The sequence below is a fragment of the Pan troglodytes genome, chromosome 1, assembly GCF_028858775.2.
Source record: "Pan troglodytes isolate AG18354 chromosome 1, NHGRI_mPanTro3-v2.0_pri, whole genome shotgun sequence".
NCBI lineage: Eukaryota > Metazoa > Chordata > Mammalia > Primates > Hominidae > Pan > Pan troglodytes.
This window is the reverse complement of record NC_072398.2, coordinates 197,687,170-197,710,480: the sequence shown is the minus strand read 5'-3', so window position 1 is coordinate 197,710,480 and position 23,311 is coordinate 197,687,170. Positions and strand designations below refer to the sequence as shown.

Genomic DNA, 23,311 nt, shown 5'->3' with positions numbered 1-23,311 from the left:
GACTGATGATGGGGGAGGAGCAGAGGGAACAGCCTGGGCAGAGACCCCGAGGTGAGAAATTCAGGGACAAAGAGAAGGTGGTGGCACTGGGACCTAGGGAAGTTGCAGGAGATGAGGCAGCAGGTGAGGCTGAGTCTGGTGGGGCCTGTAGCCGGTCTTCCCTGGCCTGTTCCCCGCGAGCCATTTGTCCACCCCACACCCTCCCCACTCCTTTCTCTGCCCAGCCCAGCTCAGCCTTCCCTTTGCTGCTGTGGCCTGCTTGGGGCCTGCTCTGTCTGCTGGCCTGCACCCCAGGCTGGAGGCCTGTTTGGCCTGCCCCACAGGCTGCCTGCCTTGGAGGTCCTGGGATATAGCAGGGAAGCAGGCTTCACTGCCTGCCAGGGGTTCCCTGTCCAGGACCCCTGAGACCTGTCTAGAAAGCTCCTGGGGGCCGGGCCAGAGCCAGGGTCCAGCAGTTGGCTTTCCTGTTTTTAGTTAATCTCAGACCTAGATCTTTGCCAGTCAGAAGAATGGTCCCTGTGGGTCCTGAAGGCCGCCCAGAGCTACTGCCACCCCCCACCCCCTAGATGGCATTACTGGCTGGTCAGATTTCCATGTGGGTCTTTGGAATGTTGGGAAAGGCTCCCTTAGGCCTTAGAGAACCTAGCAACAGCAACGGCAGCTGACTGTTCAGGAGTCCTCACTGTGTGTCAGGCAGTGTTCGAAAGATTTTATCCATATTAGCTAACTTAGTCCTCAGTACAACCCATGGAGATACCATGATCATCCCCAGTTTACAGATGAGAAAATTGAGGCTTGGAGATTTAGGTAACAATCCCAAAGGCCTGAGCTGGGGCTATCTGCCTCCAGAATCCATACTTTGAACCCTTGAGCTGTCACATTTCCCCTTTAAGGGTCCAGGAGCCCACACTATGATTTGGTTGAACCCCTTCACCTTATAGAGGCAGGAAAGGAGGCCCAGAGAGAAAATGGACTTGACAGAGGGTTCTGTTACCTCTGCCTGCACCAGATGCATGGTCTTGGGCAGGTTAGTTACCTCTCTGAGCCTCATTCCTGACCCCAAACAAAGAAGTGATGACCATAGAAGCTTGGGGGACACATGGGGACTGAAATTGAGAAAGGACCCAGGGTGAGGGCTTCTTAGGTCTCCTGATACATGCTTTGTAAGTGATTAAGCTGTCCGTTCATGTTCTAAGCATCTTTCTGAATATATGTTATATTTCAAAACACTCACAGCATCTACCTCATGGGGTCGTTAGGAGCCAGAGTGAGAAATGCTTGTAAAGTATCTTAAGGTGCCTGGCGTGGAGGAAGCAACTATTATTATTATTGCCATCATCATTTCATACAAGCAGAAGGAGTTCCCTGTGGGGATAGGAGCTGGGGGTCCCCAGGAGAAATAGAAGTAGGGAGGGGTATGTGCTCCAAGCCTGTAGAACATTCTCTCAGAACTGAGAGAGTGTCATGGCCCCTTCCCTAGATGAGGGCACTGAGGCTCCCAGAGAGGCTCAACCGCCCTCAGTGTCTCTGGGTAGCTGGAGGTGGGAATGGGGGGCCCAGAGGTTGAGGGTGTTGGGGAGGGGGAGGGACAGTGAGGGGAAGGGGCAGGCTCCCAGCTCCCACTGACCTGGGCACAGACAGCAACCCCTCCTGCTCTGATCAGCCCTGCCATCACAATGAAAACAGCCCTTCCCAGCCCCGTGGGGCTGCGGAAACCCGGTCTAATTGGATCCAGGACCCTGGGATCCTCTTTCCTTCCGGGGAAGGAAGTTCCCAGGAGTGTGTTTCTGGTGCTGGCCAGGCCTGCCCAAAGTCTTGAGAGTGGGGTGGGGTGCAGTGGCTGGGGCTCAGGGTTCTAGCTGCTTGGAGTGGCAGAGGGCAGAGGGGCCATGGGAGGCAAACTTTGAGCATGTCTCAGGAGCCTAAAACATGAGAAGCCTCAGTTTCCCTCTCCTAGACCATCTGCTTATCCTCTCCAGGCCATCCTTCTGGCCCCATACAGCTTGTCCATTGAAAACCTTGGCCATGGCCCTCCCTTGCTCAGGGACCTCCCATGTCCCCGCTATGTTCTTTCACCGGAGCACCTTAGCCTGGAACTCTGGTCCTTTATGAACGGCTCCAGCCACCCCACCCTTCTTCCCTTGTGAATTCCTGCACTATACCCCTGACCCACGTGATGCTGTGTGCTTTTCTGCCTCGGGGCCTTTGCACATGCAGTTCTTTCCACCTGCCATGCTCTCCTCTGGCATCTCCCTCTTGCAATTTCCCCTTCCCCCATCAGTAAGTCCCACCTTCCTGAAGTCTGTTCTTCCCACAGTGAGATGAGTTCACCCTCCTGAGAATGCTGCCACTACCCTCCCTTCCCTCCCAGCCTGACTGCAGCAGTAGCTGTTGCCTCTCTCTGGGGGCAGGGATTATGTTTGGGAAACCTTTGCTCTCCCAGGGAGTTAACAGTTTTCCAGCCTCTGCACATGCTGCCCTTCTGCCGCAGTGGCTCTCCTGGCAAACTCGTCTGTCTTCACGGCTCACATGGAAAGACCCCTCCTCATCAATTCCCTCAGTGAACATCTGTTGAGTACCCAGTGTATACTAGGCACTTGAGGCCCTACTGCATGGCTGGCGCTGGGCTCTGGGGCTGCAGCAGTGACGGCTGATGGGGAGACAGGCCTAAAGCATATTTAGGTGCATGGTATTAATACAAAGGTGGGGTAGGGAGAAGGCAGGGGACCATGGGAGTGTATAACAGGGTAGCCCAATTCCTATGTGGGAAACGTCAAAAGTGACCTTTAAGTTGAGACAGGAGGGAAGACCTGGGTGAGCTGTGGGGCTATGTTGGGGTAGGGGTTGTAACTGAGAACCAGACCAAGCCCTGCTTTTGGGGAGCCCACAGCCTACTTGGGGGACTGGACAAATAACCAGATAACCAGACAGTTCCTCAAGGTGGTGCCAGCTGAGCAGAGTTTTGAGGGCAGGGTTCCAGCTGGGTGGTATGGCTCCCAGATGGAGGGGCTCAGCCTGTGCAAAGCCATGGCACATCAGATCACCTTGTTCTGGGGGCCCTGATGCTGGAGGGATGCTGCCAAGGGGCACACCTGGTGAGATGAGTGTGGCCAGGGGACCTTCTTGGCGAAAACCCGAGCATCAGACTATGGAGTTTGAACTATACCCCAAAAGTGATGGGAATCCAAGAAGGATTTTAAGCGGTAGACTTAGCGCCCTGGGCAGGCTCTCCTTCGGCTTGGTCCTCCCTGCTGGGGCCCCTGGATGGGACCAGGAGTCCCTTCCTGACTGCTCTCCTGGCTGGGGTCATGGGTGGGGCTGGAGGCTTTTGCTGTGGGACTTTGAGCAGGTCCCTGTCCCTCCCTGAGCCCCACTCTCCTGGGTAAACTTGCAGGGCCTTAGGCTGGGGTTTGGGGTGTCTTGCTTTGTCAAAGGTTGCTTAACTTTTGGTTTTATTAAAAATATTCCCTTAAAAAGTCACATAAGAATACTCTTCCAGGCCTATCGCCCCATCAGCTGTGACATGGAGAAAAATGAGAAAACAGGGATATGAAATAAGTAAAAACCCACCTCATCTCTGCCCCTGCTCCAAGCCGGAAGCATCACCACTGTTAGCATTTTGGTGTTTTCTTCCCCTCTTTCCTCTCAGCACCCAGTTTTTATATAGATGTCCTTGCTCCATCTATACATGCAGTTTTTTAAAATCTTCCCATTTCCCCCCTGACTATTGTTGTATCACAAGTATTTTTTTAAATGACTGCAGAGTGGTTTCAATCCTTCCTTTTAATGGATCCAGTGTCAGGGTGGAGAGTATGGGCTTTAGGGCCTGATTGTCTGGATTCAAATCCTACACTTAACTGCTTGACTTTAGGCAAATTTCTTGATCTCTCTGTGCCTTCAGTTCCTGACAGGCCAATGGGAGTGTTAAATGAGTCATTACAAGGCCAGTAACATTAGCTGTTATTAACGACCATAGACTATGACACCAGGTAACATGACTTAAACAGAACCTGTTTAAAATTTCGGCTGTTCCAGGTTTTTGCTGCTGTAAAAAACCACTGACGCAAACAGCTTTGTACATATAACTTTTTCTATATTTTTCTAGGGATGGATGACCAAGAATGGGATCACTAGGCCAGGAAGTTTGGACATTTTTAGAGCTCTTGACAAATTCATGCCAGATTTATTTCAGAAATGATTGTTACAGTTTACACTCCCACCAATAATACATGAGCGTGCCAATTTCACCATACCCTCACCAGTATTGGGTGTTAGCATTTTCTTATTTCTTTTTCCTATTTTGACAGGTTAAACTCATTGAATTTTCACTGCTATGGAAGCAGAACCATTTTCTGTGTTTATTAGCTGTTAACATCCTTTTTGGGTTGGCTCGTCTTTAGAGAACACACATAGCCCCTTCTTGGGTCAATTAGGAAGACAGGACTTAGATACAGGAAATAGTAAACAGTGTTAACACAGAGGACAGCACAGTGCCAGAGTGGGTGGAGGGGACTTGGAGGAGGGGGAGGGGGCTTCCTTCCATCCAGGCCACAGCCCTTTCAGTTCCCCCCACCTGATTATTAAGTAATTAATCCAAACTTTTATCAGGTACTGTGCAGGGCTTAAAAGATAAATGATTCAGCCATGATCCCTCCCCAACAGAGTGCTTGTCTGGCAGCAGAGATGGATGAGCAAACAGACAGAACATGGGATGAGAGGGGTTCTGATGATGGAAAGGCAGGGTACAAAGGGAGCAGAGAGGAGAGCACACAGTAGCTCAGGCATGGAGGCAGAGCAGTCCCCAATTGCTTCCAGGAAGACGTGGCCTGTAAGCTGGGGCCTGAGGGATGCATTGGAATTCACTAGTGAAATGGGGAGGGCAGAGAGCACCAGGGAGAGGATGCAGCCTGTGGAAGGTGAGAAGGGAAGCAGAACCCTGGGGGAACTGTGAGATGTTCATTCTGGCTGGGCAGTGCAAAGTAGAACAGCCAGAGAGATTGGCAGGGGCCGCACATGTAAGGCTTAAGCAATCCAGAAATTGTCTGGAGGGAAGTAGGGAGCTATGGAGGGTCCTAGGAAGGGCAGGGTTATGATCTTTTATTTTATTAAAATCACAGTGACTGCAGTAATGGAGTGGAGGATGAGGGTGGAGTGGGGGAACCTGTGAGCAGGCTTTTACAACAGCTGAGGCCAGAGCTGAAGGGGGCCTGGATCAGGGCAGGGAAGGTGGTGCAGACCCTCTTCTCTCCCCACCCTGTAGGATCCTAATCAGCTTCATGGTACAGATTGAATGCCACCTCTTCCGGATAGCCCTTCCTGACACCCACCCTCCAAGTTGTGCTTTGAGGCTGAGGCTGTGCAGGGCCTGGCATGCAACAGTCAACTGCCTGCCCACCAGCAGCTGACCCTGACCTCCCCCTGCCCCATGCCTCTGGACCCTCCATCTGTTCCCCGCACTGGGCTACCAACTACTTTCTTTCATTTTTTAAGAATAAATTTATTGTTTTCATTAAGCAGCTGAACAGCATTACAGAGAATTTGGAAATCAGAGAAACAAAGACAAAGACCAAGATTGGCCCCAGCTGCCTCCTGCCTTGCTCCCAGCCTCCCTCTGGGTGTGGCTCCCTGAAGCTTTCTTTTTTCTGACGCAGGTTTTTATTTTTGCCTCCTTTGTAATCATAGTGTCCGGATAGTTTTGGGTCCTGCTCTCTCGCATTTGCTTTGTGAAGAGCTAGTTCCCATGTGGCCATGGGGTCTGGGCAGTGTCTTCTTTTTAAAGACAGGTTCTCACTCTGTCACCCAGGCTGGAGTGTAGTGGTGTGATCATGGCTCACTGCAGCCTCAAACTCCTGGGCTCAAGCGATTCTCCTGCCTCAGCCTCTCAAAGTGCTGAGATTACAGGCATGAACCATGCCCAGCCCAGTCAAATCTCACATTTTAATGTCTGTGGGTTGGGCTGGGGCGGGGGTTGGGGGATAGCCGTAAGTTGCTTTACTGAACCCTTCTGCCTTGCAGTGGGTAAGTCTTGTGACATTCCTCCCTGGGCTGCCTGTCCTCTTTCTGTCCATTTGTCTAGGTCTGAAAGTCTCCAGGTGGCAGGGCCTGGCACCTGATGTACCCCTTCCTCAGTACCCCCTCCCTCAGTTGCCCTCTCTGGAGCTTGCTGGGCTGGCCTCAGAGACACCCTTCTGGGACGGAGTGATAAACAGACCCGGTTTCAAGTTCAGATTCAGCTCTGTGACCTAAGGCAACTTGCTTAACCTCTCTGGACCTCAGTTTCCTCATCTGTACAATAGGTTTATTGTGAGAGTAAAATAATGGCTGTAAATATCCTGACACAGTTCCCAGTCCATTGGAAGTGGCCACCTTGGGCTAGAGGCTGGCAGAAATGAATGAGCACCAACCCTACTTGTGAAGAGTTTGAAGTCTGGTGGGGAGGACACCCAGGAAAATATAACTGCACTGGAGTGCAGTTGGCCCTGTAGTGCTGGGCCAGTGCTGGGCATCCTAACTCCATCACTTACTAGCTGTGTGATTTGGGGCAAGTTGGTCAATCTCTCTGTGCTGCACGTGCATCTCAGAGTCATTGGGAAGATTCAGTGACATGAATCATGACATATTCAACACATAGATGTTGAAATCAATGGTAGCTGGCACTTTACTATTATTATTATTGTTATTATTGTTATTGTTATTCCCATATACAAGGTGCTGTTGGGAACACAGAGGAAGTGACTGGCTGGGGGTTCAGGGAAAGCTCCGTAGAAGAGGGAACACTTGAGCTGGGTCTTGAAGGATGAGTAGAAGTTCACCAAGTGGGAAAGGACACTCTAGGTAAGGAGCCTGTGATTCCAGGTTGCACTCTGTCAATGAGGGTTTGTTCTTTGGGGGATTAAAGCATTGTGTTCATCCCACCTTCCCTGAGTGCCCCCGCTGCTACCCTCTGGGTCTGCCCTGGGGGAGGTGTGTGCTTACCCTCCTGTAGCGGCCTCCTGTGTCGTGGTGGCTGTGGGTTCCTCCTCACGGCAGCTGCTGGGTCCCCATCAGTCCACGTTTGGGGCCACAGGTCTGTATCTGTCATTTGCGTCTGGGTTTGGTGCTGTCTGTCCGCATGTTCCTGTGGCTGTGTTTGTCAGCATTGGTATGCAGTGGGCCTCCTGGGCTCCACTGTGGGGGTCACCTTACATGCTTCCTTGGCCTCCAGCTTCAGGGCTCTTTGACCGCTCTCCTCCCTGGCCCAGGCGCAGCCCCTGCCTCTCTGCTCTGCTCCCCAGGGGCCTCCCACTGCCTCTTCTCCTGTCCTTTCTAGTCCCCTCTACATTGGGCACTCAGAGGGGCCTTTCTCAACCACAGATTCTGTCCCATCACCCACTGCTTCAAGTCTAGCCTTCAGGCCTAGGAGTCAGGGAGCAGCCTTTTAGGTCTGGCCCCAGCTGCTGGCTCCAGCCTCATCTCCCATCTGCCAGGCAACACCGAACGCTCGTGGCTCCCCTCACACTGTTGGGCTCCTCGCCTGGGGGGCCTTTGCTCAAGCTGTTGCTTCTGCTGGGAATGCTCCCACTTCTTCTCTGCCTGGCTAACTCCCACTCATCCTTTAAGACCCAAGGCAGGCATCACCTCCCCTGGGAAGTCCTCCCTGATCCTCTCCAGGCTGGGTCAGGTCCCTGGCTCTGGGCTGCTAATCCCTTACATGGGGGGCAGGAGCAAGTGCCTTGCCCAAGATCACACAGCTGGTGAGTTGGAGTAAAGATTGGAACCCGGGTATGTTGGGCTGCAAACAGAGCGGGCTGTTCCACAGTCCTGGTGAGGCGACAGTGGCTGGGACTGTTGGAGAAGAGTGGGTGGGCTTGAGAGAGATTTTGGAACTGGAATCCTGAGGACATGGCTGAGATGGGTGTGAGGTGAGTGGGGAGGGAGGGCGAGTGTGGTAGATCACTTTGTGTCTGCAGGAGCATCTGGGCAGATGTGTGGTAGATCACTCTGTCTGCAGGAGCATCTGGGCAGATGTGTGGTAGATCACTGTGTGTCTGCAGGAGCATCTGGGTAGATGTGTGGTAGATCACTGTGTGTTTGCAGGAGCATCTGGGCAGATGGGGATGTCCCGCTGTGAGCTGGGGGTGACCAGACCAGGTGCATGGCATAGGGGAAGACTAAGTCCAGCTCAGGCCTGCAGAGTCTGAGCAGCCCAGGAGTCGGCCAAAGGGACTGTCAGCGAGAGGCCTGGCTGGAGGTGGGGACTTCGGGCTTGGCTGGTATTTGGATTCTAAAGTGGTTGGGCCACCCAGGAACTGAGGCTGGTGGGAGAGAGGGGGCTCCCGCTCTGTCCTGAGGAGCTGAATTGGTGGGGAAGAGAGGCTAGGGACTGTAAAGGAGGCTGAGAAAGTGAGGAGCCAGGTGTCATGGTACACAGGCCTTCTCCAAGGGGCCAGGTGGCAGGGAGGCCATGGAGGACAGGACTGGAAGGTGGGCCATAAGCTTTGACCTCAGGGAGGCCACGGTGGTGTGTGGTTGGCCTTATAGGTGGGAGTTCTTTGCAGAAGCTTATGGCTCACTTGTCTGCTTCCTTCACTTAGCTTGGGGCTCGGGGAGGGCAGAGTTCTTTCCAGTTGGCTCAGGTTCCCCAGCACTGGTCCCAGTTTGGCCCAGAGGATTTGTCCAATATGAATGGATGGACAGATTGATAGATGGGCCAGCTGCCATCAGCAGGCCATTTTCTGGAAGGGGCGTTTTGTTCATCCACCCATCCACTGTTTTTCACCTTTTAGAATAAGAGAAACAAAATGACATTTGCTCCCCTGTAAGGATCAGCCCTGTGTCTTGGGGCTCACAGTAGAGAGTCTTGGCTTTTGTCGTGCTTGAGGCCTGGCCACCAGCGTGTTTCCTCTGCCCATTCTGGTATGCACACTCAACCCCCAGGTGGCTGTTCTGTCTCCACCCCCTGCCCTCACCAGGTCCTCAGATAGTCCCCTCTGCTTCACTGCTCCCCTGGCCCAGCATGCTTCCTGCCACCTTCTCACCACCAGCATTCCAACCCAACATCTTAGCATGGCATTCAGTGCCCTGTGTCTCCCCACCTCCCTGGTCTGCAGCTCTCTTTGGTGTCTGTGGGTGCTGTTCACTGTCCCAAGCCTGCCTTGTGCTTTCACATCTCCACACCTTTGCTGAAGCTGTGACCTCTTCCAGGAATGTCCTTCTGCCTTGTCCCTCTGTCCTGAACACACTTCTGGCCATGTCTCTTTCTGGCTTCAAGCCCCTCCCTTAGACAAGGTCTGAGTGGCTTGGCCTGGCCCTGGCTGTCTTACCCCTTCACCTCTCACCAGGGCCCACCCTCTTGTACAGGTCCCAGGGCTGCACAGGGGATACCCACCTCAAAGGCATGTGAGACAGAGTCTCACATGAGATGCTGTTGATGAGCACCTAGCAGTGTGTCTGACACGCAGGAAGAGCTCAGGAAATGTTTGGCCCCTGCCCTGCCTTCCCTGTGCCTGTCACACAGTAGGTAGACACCAGGACTAGGGTCACTGACTGAATCATTAAATTACTTAGAACCAGCCAGAAAATGATGCAGAGAAATCAGGCAAAGGTGGTGTGGATCAGATTAAGTGATCTGGGGCCCAGCTAGGGTGAAGGGTGGCCCCTGCCTGACCAGGGGTCTGATAAGTGGCAGGATGTTCTATCCCAGCTGTGGTACCCTGGGCAAGACCCCCTCTTCCCATAGCCTCCTGATCAGGGTAGTGGCTCTGAACTTGGCATTGAACTGAACTGAAGAGGAGGAAAAGACGGATCTCCCAGAACTGTCTGAGAAGCAGCGAGGTGCAGTGGGCAGAGTCCTGGGCCAGGGCAGGAGTGAGGCAGGGTAGCCTGTTTCACCCCATTTTACAGAGGAGGAAACCTGAGGCTTAGAGAGCTAGCACCCAGCATCACATCACAGTGCTGCTTCCTGTTTCTCATGCATGTGGCCTGAGCAAGGTGCCTCCCTCCTGGTGCCCTTGTTTCTTCCTCCGTGAAATCAGGGTGAAAATTCTTCCTTGCTTGCCATCCTCCTGAGGTTCTTATGAGAATGCCAGTGGGCACAGAAGAGCTTTGTAAACTGTGAGCAGTGCTAGATAATTGTATGGGATTGTCTTTAAAGTCATTCTGATTATTATTACTTCATTTATTCATTCCATTATGCAACTCACATTATTGATAACCTCTGGGCCTGGGTGCTGGGGATACCCAGATGAACAGGACAGGTGTATCCAATTCTCAAGCTCCCTGCCCCCAGCCGTGGAGCCTCCTTACCCTGGCTTTACATCTCGGTCCCCTCCACATTTCCCCCTGTGGACAGCAGCAGGGTTGGGACAGGTCCTGAGACTGCTGTGTGAGCGGGTGCTCACCTGTGGGGTCGCAGCCGTGTCATCCTAAGGTAGGGTTTATTCACAAGCCTGTGGTCAGGATGCGTCATTCCCCTGAATACGTAAGGGACTGATGAGCTGGACTTCAGAGTCAGGCAGATTAGAGTGGGAATCTCAGCTCTCTGCTTACTTGCTGTGTGACCTTGAACAAGTCACTCCACCTCTCTGAATTCAGTTTCCTGAGCTATAAAATGGGAATGATAAGAGTACCTACCTGCCTTTCAGTGTCATTGTGCCTGGCACAAGAGAGGCACTTGGTAACTTGCAGCCTCCTCACCATAATTATTGTTTTGAGTTTGTTCTGGGAAAGGATACGTCCCAGGGGTCTGGAGCATTCAGGGAGAACTCCAGGCAGGAAGTACTTCTTGTGTTGGGCTGTAAGGGATTGGTGGGCAGAGGGAAGAGCATCTTGGTGCCTGTGGATGGAGGAGCAGGGGGGCTGATAGAGGGCAGGAGCTGCCCCAGCCACCTGAGGAGGGTGCTCTGACCCAAACTGGCCCTCAGGCTGGGAGTGAGGGGTAAGGACATTTGCATATAGATATTGAGCCATTTGCATATGGGCATTTGCTCTTCCAAAGACTAGGGTTTGCAAAGCAAATTCCCCAGAGGAACCAGCTTGAGCAAATCTGATTTCTAGTTTTGACTGTGGCACCTTCGCTTTGTGGCCTTGGACAGGTCTCCTCCTTCCCCTCTCTCTGAGCCTCAGTTTCTTCACTGATAAAATGGTATAATAATACCTCTTGTGCCTACTTTCAAGTAAAGATCACAAGAGAGAATTCATCTAAAATGTCTTTCTTAAAATATTGAGATTAGATCGTGTCCTTATTGAGAGTTTTCTCCCGAAGCCCTATAGCTACCATTCCAATAGGGGTTTCTCAAGCTCATAGAATCAGGAAAAGAGGTTGAAAGCACTTCATTTTGGTCTTTCCTGTCAAAATAAACAATTTCATTTAAGCAGTAATACCAGTTAGGCAAGTGATTTCTGTAAGAGAGAGATACGAGAAACTTGACAGGGAGCAAGACTTAATGGAAACCCTCTGTGAGGCATGGTCCCTGTAAGTCACTTCTTGACTTACTCTAGGGTCGCAGGAAGACAAACCTTCTGGAAGACTGAGATAGCCCTGAAGGCCCATCCTTCATACTGCCCTGGTTGAAAAGGCCTTCTAACCGCACAGGCCTGCCATGGAACTTGCCAGAGGTGAGGGCCACCAGACAGTTTGTCACACACTTTTACCAAAGAGCCGCAGACTGCCCTAGCTTCAGCCTCTTCAGCCCCCTCCATAACCACAGCATTCTCATCCACGTCGTTGTAGGTCAGATGTTGCACGTGACATTGAACAACCACACGTGGCCTGTTTCTTGAAGATAACTTTCCAGAAGTACAATTTCTTGAGTCAAAGGGCAATAATCATTTGGGTCACTGTAAATTGTCCTGCCAAACTGCCCCTCAGAAAGGCTATATCTGGTGACCTCATGTTGCCCCCTGATTTTGAGAAGGATGTCCGTACTCAAGGGGTCAGGGGGCAGAAGGGCAGGGATCAGGGATGGGCATTTACAAATTTGCTGCAGTCCTCCCCAGTTTGTCTCTGGACTTGGGGGGCCTTCTGTATGGAACCTACGGGGTTGGCACAGCAGCCTGGGGCCCTCCTGGGGGATGGAGATTGGTTGGCCAGCATTGGGGTGATAGGGGTGGGAGCTGGTTGAGAGTACTCTGGTCTGGATGTGACCTTTGCCCTATGGGGCCCACTAAGGGGGGGTGGTGGGGGTGTCACTGAATTCCAGGTTTTTCAGCCTGGAGATGTGGCTTCCTGGCCTGGTGGGAGGCCTGCTGTGCTGTGAGGCTGGGGGACCCACGGGGACATGGATCCCAGACACTGGCCCTGACTTGAGTGGGCGCAGCTGAAGGGTGCTCGCCCCAGGCCTTGGGGAGGGCTCTCTTCCCGGTGACAGTCGCTCTCTTCCCGCAGGATGGCCGAGCCTCGATTTAACAACCCCTACTTCTGGCCCCCTCCTCCCACCATGCCCAGCCAGGTAAGACTGACGTCGCCCCTCCGGCTGCCCTACCCTCCTTGGCGCTGCTTCGCTTCCCCTGGGTTTTGGCTGTGGCCTGCGGGGAGGAGGGTGAGGAGCGAGGGGCTCGCGGGTGGACCAGCGGGCCTGGGCAAGGGGCGGGAGGTGGTCCAGACCTCCTCAGCCCGTCCTCTTCTTCCCGCAGCTGGACAACCTGGTTCTGATTAACAAGATCAAGGAGCAGCTGATGGCCGAGAAGATCAGGCCGCCTCACCTGCCGCCCACGTCGGCCTCGTCGCAGCAGCCGTTGCTAGTGCCGCCGGCGCCCGCCGAGAGCAGCCAGGCCGTCATGTCGCTGCCCAAGCTGCAGCAGGTGCCGGGGCTGCATCCGCAGGCGGTGCCGCAGCCCGACGTGGCGCTGCACGCACGGCCGGCCACCAGCACCGTCACAGGTAGGCCGAGCGGGCGGGGCCGGCGGGTGGGCGGGGCCGGCGGGTGGGCGGGGCCGGCGAGGACTGGGCGGGAGGGGGCGGGCGTAGCGGGGGACTTGGTGAGGATGGGACCCGGCTAGGTAAGAGCAGGGCGGGCAGGGCCTAGGGGTAGGGCATAAAGCTTGGGGTGGCGGGGTTGGCCACGACGAGCCACAGCACCGGACTTCCAACGACCCAGTACTGGAAGGACCCTTCTCCCCCCAGTGGACACGACAGGAGCCGGTCACTGCCCCATGGGGCTCACCAGGAAAGTTAGGTTCACATAGAGAACTTTGGAAATCACGAGATTCTTTGGGAATCCAGAGAACGACCCTGACCAGATTTAGGGGGTAAGAGAAGACTTCCTTGGAGGAGCCAAAAGGCGAGGAAAGGTTGGCAGCAAACCAGGGAAATGGGACAGGAAGAGGGAACCGCACAGGCAGAGGGAATATGTGTGTAGGAAGCAAGAGTAGGACAGACCGTCTGGGGTGGGGAGGCCCAGAAGATGGTGATGATGACAGCTAGCTCCAGTCGAGCGCCTGTGTCTGTTCACCAGTGTTCATTGTACTCCCAGCAGCCTGTGAGGTGTGTGCTGTTGGTATTAGGCGGAACACTGGACCGTTTTGACTTAGAAAAACAGCAGTTTCATGCAGTTCACCTTAATGTCTCTATTCAACAGATGAGGAAACTGAGGCAGAGAAAGGTAAAGCCACGTGCAACCACGGTTTACAGCTAGTAAGAGGCAGAGGCCGGCAGTGTGGCTCCAGAGCCTGTATCTTCACTCTGTTTTGATGCTCAGTTCTGCTGAGGCTTCGAGGAAGCAGGGACCAGATTAAAAAGGGCCCTGTAGGCCACAGAGTGGTTTGGACTTGACCCTTGGGCAGTGGGGAACCACTGAAGGTTTTTAAATAGGGGAGGAAACACTCAGATATGGGTTGAGAAAACCGAGTCTGGCTGCTAGGTGGAGACCAGGTTGTCAGGGGGTAAGCATGGAAGCAGGGAGACCTTCAGGAGTGTGGTGGCCTGGGCAATGCAGTGGTAGTGGGAATGGAGAGAAGTGGACAGATCTGAGATACATTGTGGGAGAAGAGAGGACAGGATGTAGGAGCGTGAGGGGAGGGAGGAGGTGAGGGAGACTCCCAGGGCACCGCCCTTGTGATGGAATCCCCGGAGAAGGAACAGGGTTGGGGAAAGATGTGAGCTCAGTCTTGGATAGGTTGAGGCTGGGGTGCCAGGCGGACATCCTGGGATAATGTCAAGGGGCTGGAGCCACCGGAGGCCTCCTCGGAGCTTGGTGGATAGGCTTTCTTGGGAGACCTCAGTGGTTGGGCCTTTGTTCCTCCCTTGTCGCCCCTGCTGCCAGGCAGGTGCTTCTGCCTCTCTTCTTCTCTCCTGCATTTTCCCAGAGTGACCCAAGAATTACAGGGCCTGGTAAACCTCTCCAGGCCCCAGCCGCACTCTGTATGTCCCCTGTTATTATGATTTTATTAAATTTATTTTTTCCATTATAAAAGTAATATTAAAAAGTAATATAAGCATATTAAGGGAAGTTTGGAAAAAAGAGAAACTAGCAACAAAAAAATCATTCATAATCCCCAGCTCCCAACTGAGCAGCTCAGAGAGGCTGTTGGTCCATTTCCTTCCTTTGCCATATTTTTGGCTTTTCAATATTCATGTGTGTTTTGCTGAGCTTGTGGTAGGGCTGTACCCATGATTTTAACTTGCTTTTCCTACTCACCATTCTGTCATAAACATATATATTCCACTTTTTATTATAAAGGTAATACATAGTCATTATAGAAAATTTGGAAATTGCTGATAAGCTGAAAGGAGAAAAAATAGCCTTAATCCTACTATTGTTAAGAATTTTCATATTTTATAATTTATTTTATTTTGTCCTTTAATCACAGATGTTAAAAATGGATAAATTCACCAGGTAAAAGATTCAAATAATACAGAATCAGATAGACAAAGTATGAAAATCTCCTTTTACCAAAAAATTATTCTCTTTCCCTAGAGAGAATCACAATTAGCAGTTTGATGTGTCTCCTCTCAGATCTATTCCTGTGCGTTTACATGCACATATATCTTGTCCAAACTACGTATGTAGTTTGAGTGTGTGTTCTTTAAAATAGATGGCCTCGTATGTCTGTGATTTGCTTTTTTCACCTGACAGCTCATTTCGACCTTCTCTCTGTGTCACTGTATCACATCGATCTTGTTTTAGTGGCTGTGCAGTTCTCCCTAATGAGAGTGGACCACAGCTCTTTACAAAGCTTATGCTGAGGACAAACAGGTTGTGTCCAATTTTGTCTGATCACAATTTTGTATGGACATGTACACACATCTTTGTGCTCATGTGGGAATATTTCTTTATTGTAAACTTCTAGAAGTAGAATTGCTTGGCCAAAAGTTGTGTACATTAAAATTTATTTAAATTAATTTTTTTTTTAAGAGTAGGGTCTTGTTCTGTTACCCAGGCTGGAGTGCAGTGGTGTGATCATGGCTCACTGAAGCCTCGACCTCCGGGGCTCAAGTGATCCTCCCACCCCAGCCTCCTTAGTAGCTGGGACTACAGGCACACGCCACCACACCCAGCTAATTTTTGTAATTTTTGTAGAGACAGGGTTTTGCCACGTTGCCCAGGCTGGTCTTCAGCTTCTGGGCTCAAGTGATATTCCTACCTCAGCCTCCTAAAGTGCTGGGATTACAAGCGTGAGCCACCGTGCTCGGCCATGTTTAAATTTTAATGGCTGTTGCCAGACTACCCTTCATTAACATTAAGGCTTCATTAAGGCTTTGCAAATGTACACTCCCACCACCAGTGTATGATATAAAACATTCTCCTGCCAACTTGACATTATCTTTTTCAATGCACAAATTTTTAGTTTTTCTTTTAAAAAACATAGAACCACACAATAGATACCATTTTCATGATTTTGTTTGCTTCAGTTGATATTATGTTTCTAGTCCTATCATTTTTAAAAGAATAACTTTTATTACAGAAGTTTTTAAAACGCTCATTGTCAAAGAATCAAGCACAGTTAAGCCTCTTTTTTTTTTTTTATTACTCCTGATCTACTATCCATATCACATTTTGGCACGTTCTTTCCTTCTTATTTTTTTGTGTGCATACATACGTAGTTTGCTTAAACAAACATAACCTCCTTTTCAATGGGCAGTTCAGTAGAGGCAATTAATTGCTGTTTACCGAATCCTTCCCTAATGTTGCATATTTCAGTTGCCTCTAAAATTTTGCTGTTATAAATAAGATGGCAGTGAACTTCTTTGTGCCTCAGTATTTTTCTATAGTTTGAATTTTTCCAAAGTGCCCCTGTTATCTAACTCAATTTAATCTTAAGGTGTCTAAGGCATCTTACACATGCACAAGGTCTCATTTAGTTACCCCTGGGTAATAACTTATGAACGTTAAGGGGATGCTCGCCTGCCAAAATCACATAGCTGGGTGGGCAGCTGAGCTGGTCTCTGCAGCTCCCCTCACCCCTGCCCCCACCCACCTGTCTTCGCAGGTCTGGGGCTGTCCACCCGGACCCCGTCTGTGAGCACTTCTGAGTCAAGCGCGGGCGCGGGCACGGGCACGGGTACCAGCACCCCGTCCACACCCACCACCACCAGCCAGAGCCGCCTCATCGCCTCGTCCCCCACCCTCATCTCAGGGATCACCAGCCCCCCTCTCCTGGACTCCATCAAGACAATCCAGGGCCACGGCCTGCTTGGCCCCCCCAAGTCCGAACGCGGCCGCAAAAAGATCAAGGCGGAGAACCCGGGGGGTCCGCCTGTCCTTGTAGTCCCCTATCCCATCCTGGCCTCGGGCGAGACTGCCAAGGAGGGCAAGACGTACAGGTGGGGGTCTCGGCGGGATGGGGTCCGAGTGGGCTTGGGGCTGGGGCTTGAGCCAGGGCTGCTCCAGGAGCCCAGCAGCGGGGCCGAAACAGGACCCTTAGGGCCGAGGGGCAGGGCTAGGGTCCAGAGGGGCGGGGCCTTCTGGAGAGCCCCACCCACATCCCAAGTCCCAATTCGGGGAGGGCTGCTGGGGAGGGGAATAGAGGCTTGGACCCTTAGGTGTGGTCTGTGGCTGGCAGCCACCCCCACAGCCTGGGGTTGTGAGAGTCGGTTTCCTCCTCCCTTTAAGCAGTGTTCTCAACCCTGGCCACCTTAGAATCACCTGAAGAGGCCGTGCACAGTGGCTCATCCCTGTAATCCCAGCGCTTTGGGAGGCCAAGGCGGGTGGATCACCTGCGGTCAGGAGTTTGAGACCAGCCTGGCCAGCATGGTGAAACCTCGTCTCTACAAAAAATACAAAAGTTAGCCGGGCATGGTGGTGCGCCCCTGTAATCCTAGCTACTCAGGAGGCTGAGGCAAGAGAATAACTTGAACTTGGGAGGCAGAGGCTGCAGTGAGCCGAGATCGGGCCACTGCACTCCAACCTGGGTGACAGGGTGAGACTCTGTCTCAAACAACAACAACAACAACAACAACAACAACAATTTTAAAGAATCACCTGAAGAGCTTTCAGAAAATGTGGATGCCAGGGCTGCATCTCCAGGAATTCTGAGTTAATTTTCTGAGGATGGAAAGTATGGAGGGTGGGGCAGGCGTTGGTATTTCTTAGACGCTCCCCAGATGATTCTAATGAGCAGCCTGGTTGAGAACTACTTCACGTGGTAGCGCCTCCTGCCCGGAACCATGGGATATAGCCCTGGGCAAACCCTCACCAGGATCAGGCCTGTCTTCCCTATGAGGTGTAACCTATGCTCCAGGCTCTGTAATGTTTCCCCAGGCAAGAGCTTCCTCCTCCAGATTTAAGGGTGCCCAGGCTGGGAGACTGTCCCCTGTCTTTCCCAGGTGGTCCTGTGCTTCTTGGGCTCATCACAGGAAAGACCTGTCCCAGGTGCAAGGTCTCTCTGATGTAGAAGGCCTCCCCTGAGATGGACAGTCTGGGGGATCTTCCCACGTGAACCTGTCTCTTGCTCCGCAGGTGTAAGGTATGCCCACTGACCTTTTTCACCAAGTCAGAGATGCAGATCCACTCCAAGTCGCACACAGAGGCCAAGCCCCACAAGTGCCCGCACTGCTCCAAGTCCTTTGCCAACGCCTCCTACCTGGCCCAGCACCTGCGCATCCACCTGGGCGTCAAGCCCTACCACTGCTCCTACTGTGATAAGTCCTTCCGGCAGCTCTCCCACCTCCAGCAGCACACCAGGTGAGTGGCCTGCCTGCTGCCCTGCTGCAGCCCAACTCAGCTCAGCACCCGTGGCCTGGCACATGGAGCCAGTGCAAGGAGGGGCAAGGACCTTCTCCAGGTGCCCATTGCCCTCGGGGTCACGGCCCTTGTGGACCTCACTGGCCTCAGCTGTTGTTACTGCACCCCGTCCCCACTGTTTCTCATCTCTAGGTCTTTGCAGATGCTGTGTCCTTTACCAGAGAGACACCCCTCTCCCGCTTTTCCCTGTTTCTCTGGCCATCCCCTTGTCCTCTCTCAGTCTAGCTTCCTCCAGGAAGCCCTCCCTGATTGCTCTAGCTGGGTGAGGGACCCGACCTCTGTGTCCCCACAGGGCTCTGTGCATGTCCATCATAGCAGTGGTAGGCTGTCACGCCCGTGTCTCTTTATCTGCCCACCTCACTCAATCTACTGGGAGTTCTTGAAGGCAAGAGCTCAGTCTCCTCCATTTCCATATCCCCAGTTTGTGGCACAAAATAAGCAATTATTAAATATTTTGGAATAAATATAACTGGTTTTTACAGAGCATATGATTCATCCATTTAACAAACACTTATAGAAACTTTTACTCTATGCCAGACACTATTCTAGATGTTGAGGATACAGCAAGGAACAAAACAGATGAAAATCTCTGCCTTCGTGGGGCATACAGTCTAGTTGAGTGTGTGAAAGGGAGACTCAAAGCTATAAATGCTTTAAGAAAAGTTTGTGGCTGGGTGCAGTGGCTCACACCTGTAATCCCAGCACTTTAGGAGGCTGAGGCGGGTGGATCACCTGAGGTCAGGAGTTCATGACCAGCCTGGCCAACGTGGCGAAACCCCATCTCTACTAAAAATACAAAAATTAGCTGGGTGTGGTGGTGGGCGCCTGTAATCCCAGCTACTTGGGAAGCTTAGGCAGGAGACTCGCTTGAACCCAGGAGATGGAGGCTGCAGTGAGCCGAGATTGCGCCATTGCACTCCAGCCTGGATGACAAGAGTGAAACTCTGTCTCAAGAAAAAAAAAAAAAAAAAGTTTGTGCAGGAGGGTATAGACATCAGAAAGACTGGCTCACCAAATAAAAATACCATTGGTATTTTTAAAAACAAGCCAAAGATTACCAAGATTGCAGTCCCTCTGTTCAGAGGGGAAGCAGCACCGTTTTCTCACATGACGATGATCATCTGTGTGAGCATTGTCACGTGTTTGCCAATATCAGCATTGTAAAAGTCAGGGATAAAACTGGTTTTTGTTGTGGAGTTTGTAATTTACAGAAAGAATTCAAGGTTTTTTCTGTTTTGAGGACTAATACTATACAGAAGGGCTCTATTTTTTTGAGACAGAGTCTCACTCTATTGCCCAGGCTGGAGTGCAGTGTCATGATCCCGGATCACTGCAACCTCTGCCTCCTCAGCTTCCCAAGTAGCTGGGATTACAGGCGTGTGCCACCATGAGAAGGGCTCTATTTTTTATTTGCTTTTTTTGTTTTTGTCATTTATTCGTTTATCTCCATTGTCTTTGAATCTTTTATCCCTGGGTGCAAGATGTTTTACCTTGTCTGTTTCTCTGACTTTGGGACATGATGTGTGGGTATGATAGTAAGAATCAAATGACAGGCTGGGCTCAGTGGCTCATGCCTGTAATTCTAGCACTTTGGGAGGCTGAGATGGGTTGATCACTTGAACTCAGGAGTTCGAGACCAGCAACATGGCAAAACCCCATTGCTACAGAAGAATACAAAATTAGCTGGGAGTAATGGTGCATGCCTGTAGTCCCAGCTACTTGGGAGGCTGAGGTGGGAGGATCGATTGCTTGAACTCAGGAGGTCGAGGCTTCAGTGAGCTGACGTCACACCACTGCACTCCAGCCTGGGGGACAGAATGAGACCCTGTCTCAAAAGAAAAAAAAATAAAAGAATAAAATGGTACAATGGCAGCAGGGCCAGGTGTCAGTCTGTTTTCTCGTTACCATGCCTCCCAAGGCACAAGTCTGACCATGTAAGTTTGTTTCAGCAATTTTCTGATTTTGTTGCTACTTTGATTTTTAAAAAATTTGGCCAGGTTTATGTACAGAGATGTATGTAACAAGGTGTTGATTGATAAAGTCCTCCCAGTTGTATGGTTCTTAAAATTAGAGCATTTGATAGAAAAGCTTGAGAGTTAACTCTATTAGGAGACTTTGTAAGGCCCCCAGGCCAGAATTGTGTATGTGTGTGTGTATGTGAAAAAATTTTATATTATTAGAGATCAGGAACCTAGAACCATCCAATTCACCTCTGCCAGATTGTGCCTATACAACGTGTAACGTGGCGGTTACCCTTTTTTTGGAGAATCTTCATTTGTCAGTGTTTCTGAACAAGCAGAGATTGATGTGTTTTTATAACCTTAAAGGCTGAAATTCCACAAGCCATAGAGCAGGTCCAGTCCGGTTTCCTGGAGGCCCGGGAGGCCTCATTCCCACTTCTGAAGTGCAGTCCTTGTTTCTTACTCTCAGGCTTGTCATGCCTAATTAAATGAAATTTGTCTTTAACTGTGACATTTCTGGCACAGCCATGGTTACAAATTTGATTTACCCAATTATATCCTGTTAGGAAGGAGGACAGATTCTTACAGATCCTGTTTACAGAACTAATGATCGTTAAAGAAAAGGGTCTCAGCAAAGGTACTTTGAAGAGTTTTTAGCTATTATTCCTAGTAGTTTTGTAGATAAGGCCAATTACATTTGTTGTTTTCAATAGAATGATTATTTGAACATTTCCTTGATGATTTATTATTTCATATCTATGTTAGGTTTTTATAGTCCCCCTCCCACCCTCACCCCCAGAATTCTGAAGAGTTAGTTGGAAGAAGGAAGAAGGCACCATTTTAGGAATATTTTATTCCAGTTTATTGAATACAGCCTCCTAAATTGAGGATTAGCGACAGTAATAAAGAAAAAAAAAAGACCTTTAGAAAATTAGAACATTAAGGGTGAAATCAGTTTCATCCAGTCCTGGGGAATAATTCCTGTTCCTCTGCTCCTGGGTTAGTTAGCCTGCTTTCAAAGTTATCTACTTCTGGAGCAAGGACTCTTGGAGCCTACCTTGGCCTCTGGCAGTGTCTGGTCAAGAAGAGGATGTCAACGTGGCAGCCTGTATGCATTTGTCTTTTCTAGCTCAAAGCAGAGGCCTTTAATTAAGCAAGTGTGAGGGTAAAAATCAGACCTGTTGACTAGAACAAATGATTCTGCTTAGTTAATTGTAATAATCAACAATATCACTATGGAGGACAATGGAGTCCTCTATTAAGGTATAATCACGATCAATTTTTCAAATTAAAAACATGGTAGGCTGGCACGGTGGCTCACACCTGTAATCCCAACACTTTGGGAAGCTGAGACAGGTGGATCACTTGAGGTCAGGAGTTCGAGACCAACCTGGCCAACATGGTCAAACTCCGTCTCTACTAAAAGTACAAAAATTAGCCGAGTGTGGTGGTGCATGCCTGTAGTCCCATCTACTCGGGAGGCTGAGACAGGAGAATCACTTGAACCCGGGAGGCAGAGGTTGCAGTGAGCCGAGATCATGCCACTGCACTCCAGCCTGGGTGACAGAGCAAGACCCCATCTCACCACCAACAAAAAAATGTTATTGGCATCAAGCACACTGGCCCATCTTCAGGGTCTTTTAATCCCATAAAGCGTTATCACTAATTGTTAAGGGCATTCTAAATCTAGAGACAAAATCTTCTTAAAGAAATGTCTTTGTTGATGCTTGTTATGCCAGCCTCTGTGCATTAGATTAGGTTTTTTTGGTCCATCTTAAAAAGTGCACAAGAACATATTATATGTTATACATATTATATGTTTATGTATGTATAAAATTAACCCAGGGAGGTTGAGTTTCTCTTTTTATTTGCCAACTTTCTTACGCTACAAACTTTGTAGGGCAGCTGTCACTCTAGTGTTTGGCTAATTAAAACCATGGAGAATACATAGGCCGGGTGCCATGGCTCACGCCTGTAATCACAGCACTTTGGGAGGCCAAGGTGGGTGAATCACTTGAGGTCAGGAGTTTGAGACCAGCCTGGTCAACATGGTGAAACCCTGTCTTTACTAAAAATACAAAAATTAGCCAGGTGTGGTGGCGGGTGCCTGTAATTCCAGCTACTTAGGAGGCCAAGGCAGGAGAATCATTTGAACCTGGGAGGCGGAGGTTGCGGTGAGCTGAGATCGCACCACTGCACTCCAGCCTGGGTGACAGAGCAAGACCCTGTCTCAAAAAACAAAAAAACAAAAAACAACAAAAAAAGAAGAATACAAAACCCAATCATTGTAAGCATCCCTCCTTTTGTAAAACAAGGGAGCAAATCTTTGGTGTTGCCCAGCAGCCGTCTGGAAATGCCAAAAGCAATTGCATTTGCATTTGCACCTTGACAATTTTATCTTTCTGAATGGGGACCTGGATCTGAGAAAGGCGACAGCACAAAGTTGACAGAACAGGCAAGCTAATAAACACAAGAGCAAGTGATAATAATGATGAAGAATTCTGTTTTTTTTTTTCCAAGAAGTAGACTTTGTTTAAAAATATTATTTGAGAACATGACCCAAAAAAAAGCAACAAAAAATTAACAGGCCTTTGAAGGAGAGGAGAGTATTTTGCCAGAATGTTCTTTGACTCAGGGATTATTCTCCATTCCTGAGGGCACAATTTATTTTTTTCCCTCTCTCTCTCTTTTGGACTAATTTGAGTTCATAATGGCAGGAAACCAAACAAACAACAAAAGAGGATTCTATCAACATTTGGAAGACAGTTTATAAGTCACTAGACGCTTGCACATATAATTAAACTGATATGTCCTAACTCAGTGGCAAAGAGGCGAGTGTCCCCACATGCCCAGAACTCCCAGGATTCTTTAGACAAACAAACAAACAAAGCCAAAGCTGAAGAAACAACCAGATTCCAGATTCCTTGTCCTCTGCTATTTGACGGAGGCCCTTTCCTACTTATTTGTCCCTTGGCAGAGAACCAAGCATCAGATCATATAATCAAATCCATCTTCCCAATGTTACAGCCACTAATGAAGGGCATAAAAGAAGGTCATGTCCAAAACAGAGCCAGCCCCGGTCAAGCAATAGAGGTAGAGTTAGCAAGAGGGCAAGCAAGATCCATCCTGGGAGTTGAGAAGGTTGTGCTTGGGAGCATGGTCGGAGTGAGGCGGTTGAGTGGCGTTGGA

The 23,311-nt window shown here is 50.3% G+C and overlaps 1 protein-coding gene across 3 annotated transcripts in view; it reads left to right on the top strand.

Moving 5' to 3' along the window:
- ZNF362 (zinc finger protein 362) overlaps positions 1 to 23,311 on the top strand; it is a 174,105-nt gene that overhangs the window by 137,055 nt on the left and 13,739 nt on the right. Inside the window, exons 2-6 of one of the 3 annotated variants that reach the window (XM_016958621.4) lie at positions 6,709 to 6,834; positions 12,365 to 12,428; positions 12,613 to 12,859; positions 16,408 to 16,741; positions 17,877 to 18,101. In XM_016958621.4, coding sequence (XP_016814110.1) covers positions 6,797 to 6,834; positions 12,365 to 12,428; positions 12,613 to 12,859; positions 16,408 to 16,741; positions 17,877 to 18,101 — 908 coding nt within the window. In that variant the 5' untranslated portion in view covers positions 6,709 to 6,796. Of the gene's footprint in view, positions 1 to 6,708; positions 6,835 to 11,513; positions 11,596 to 12,364; positions 12,429 to 12,612; positions 12,860 to 16,407; positions 16,742 to 17,876; positions 18,102 to 23,311 lie in introns of those variants that run through there. The other 2 variants (XM_063783106.1, XM_054665602.2) reach the window with 2 other exon arrangements.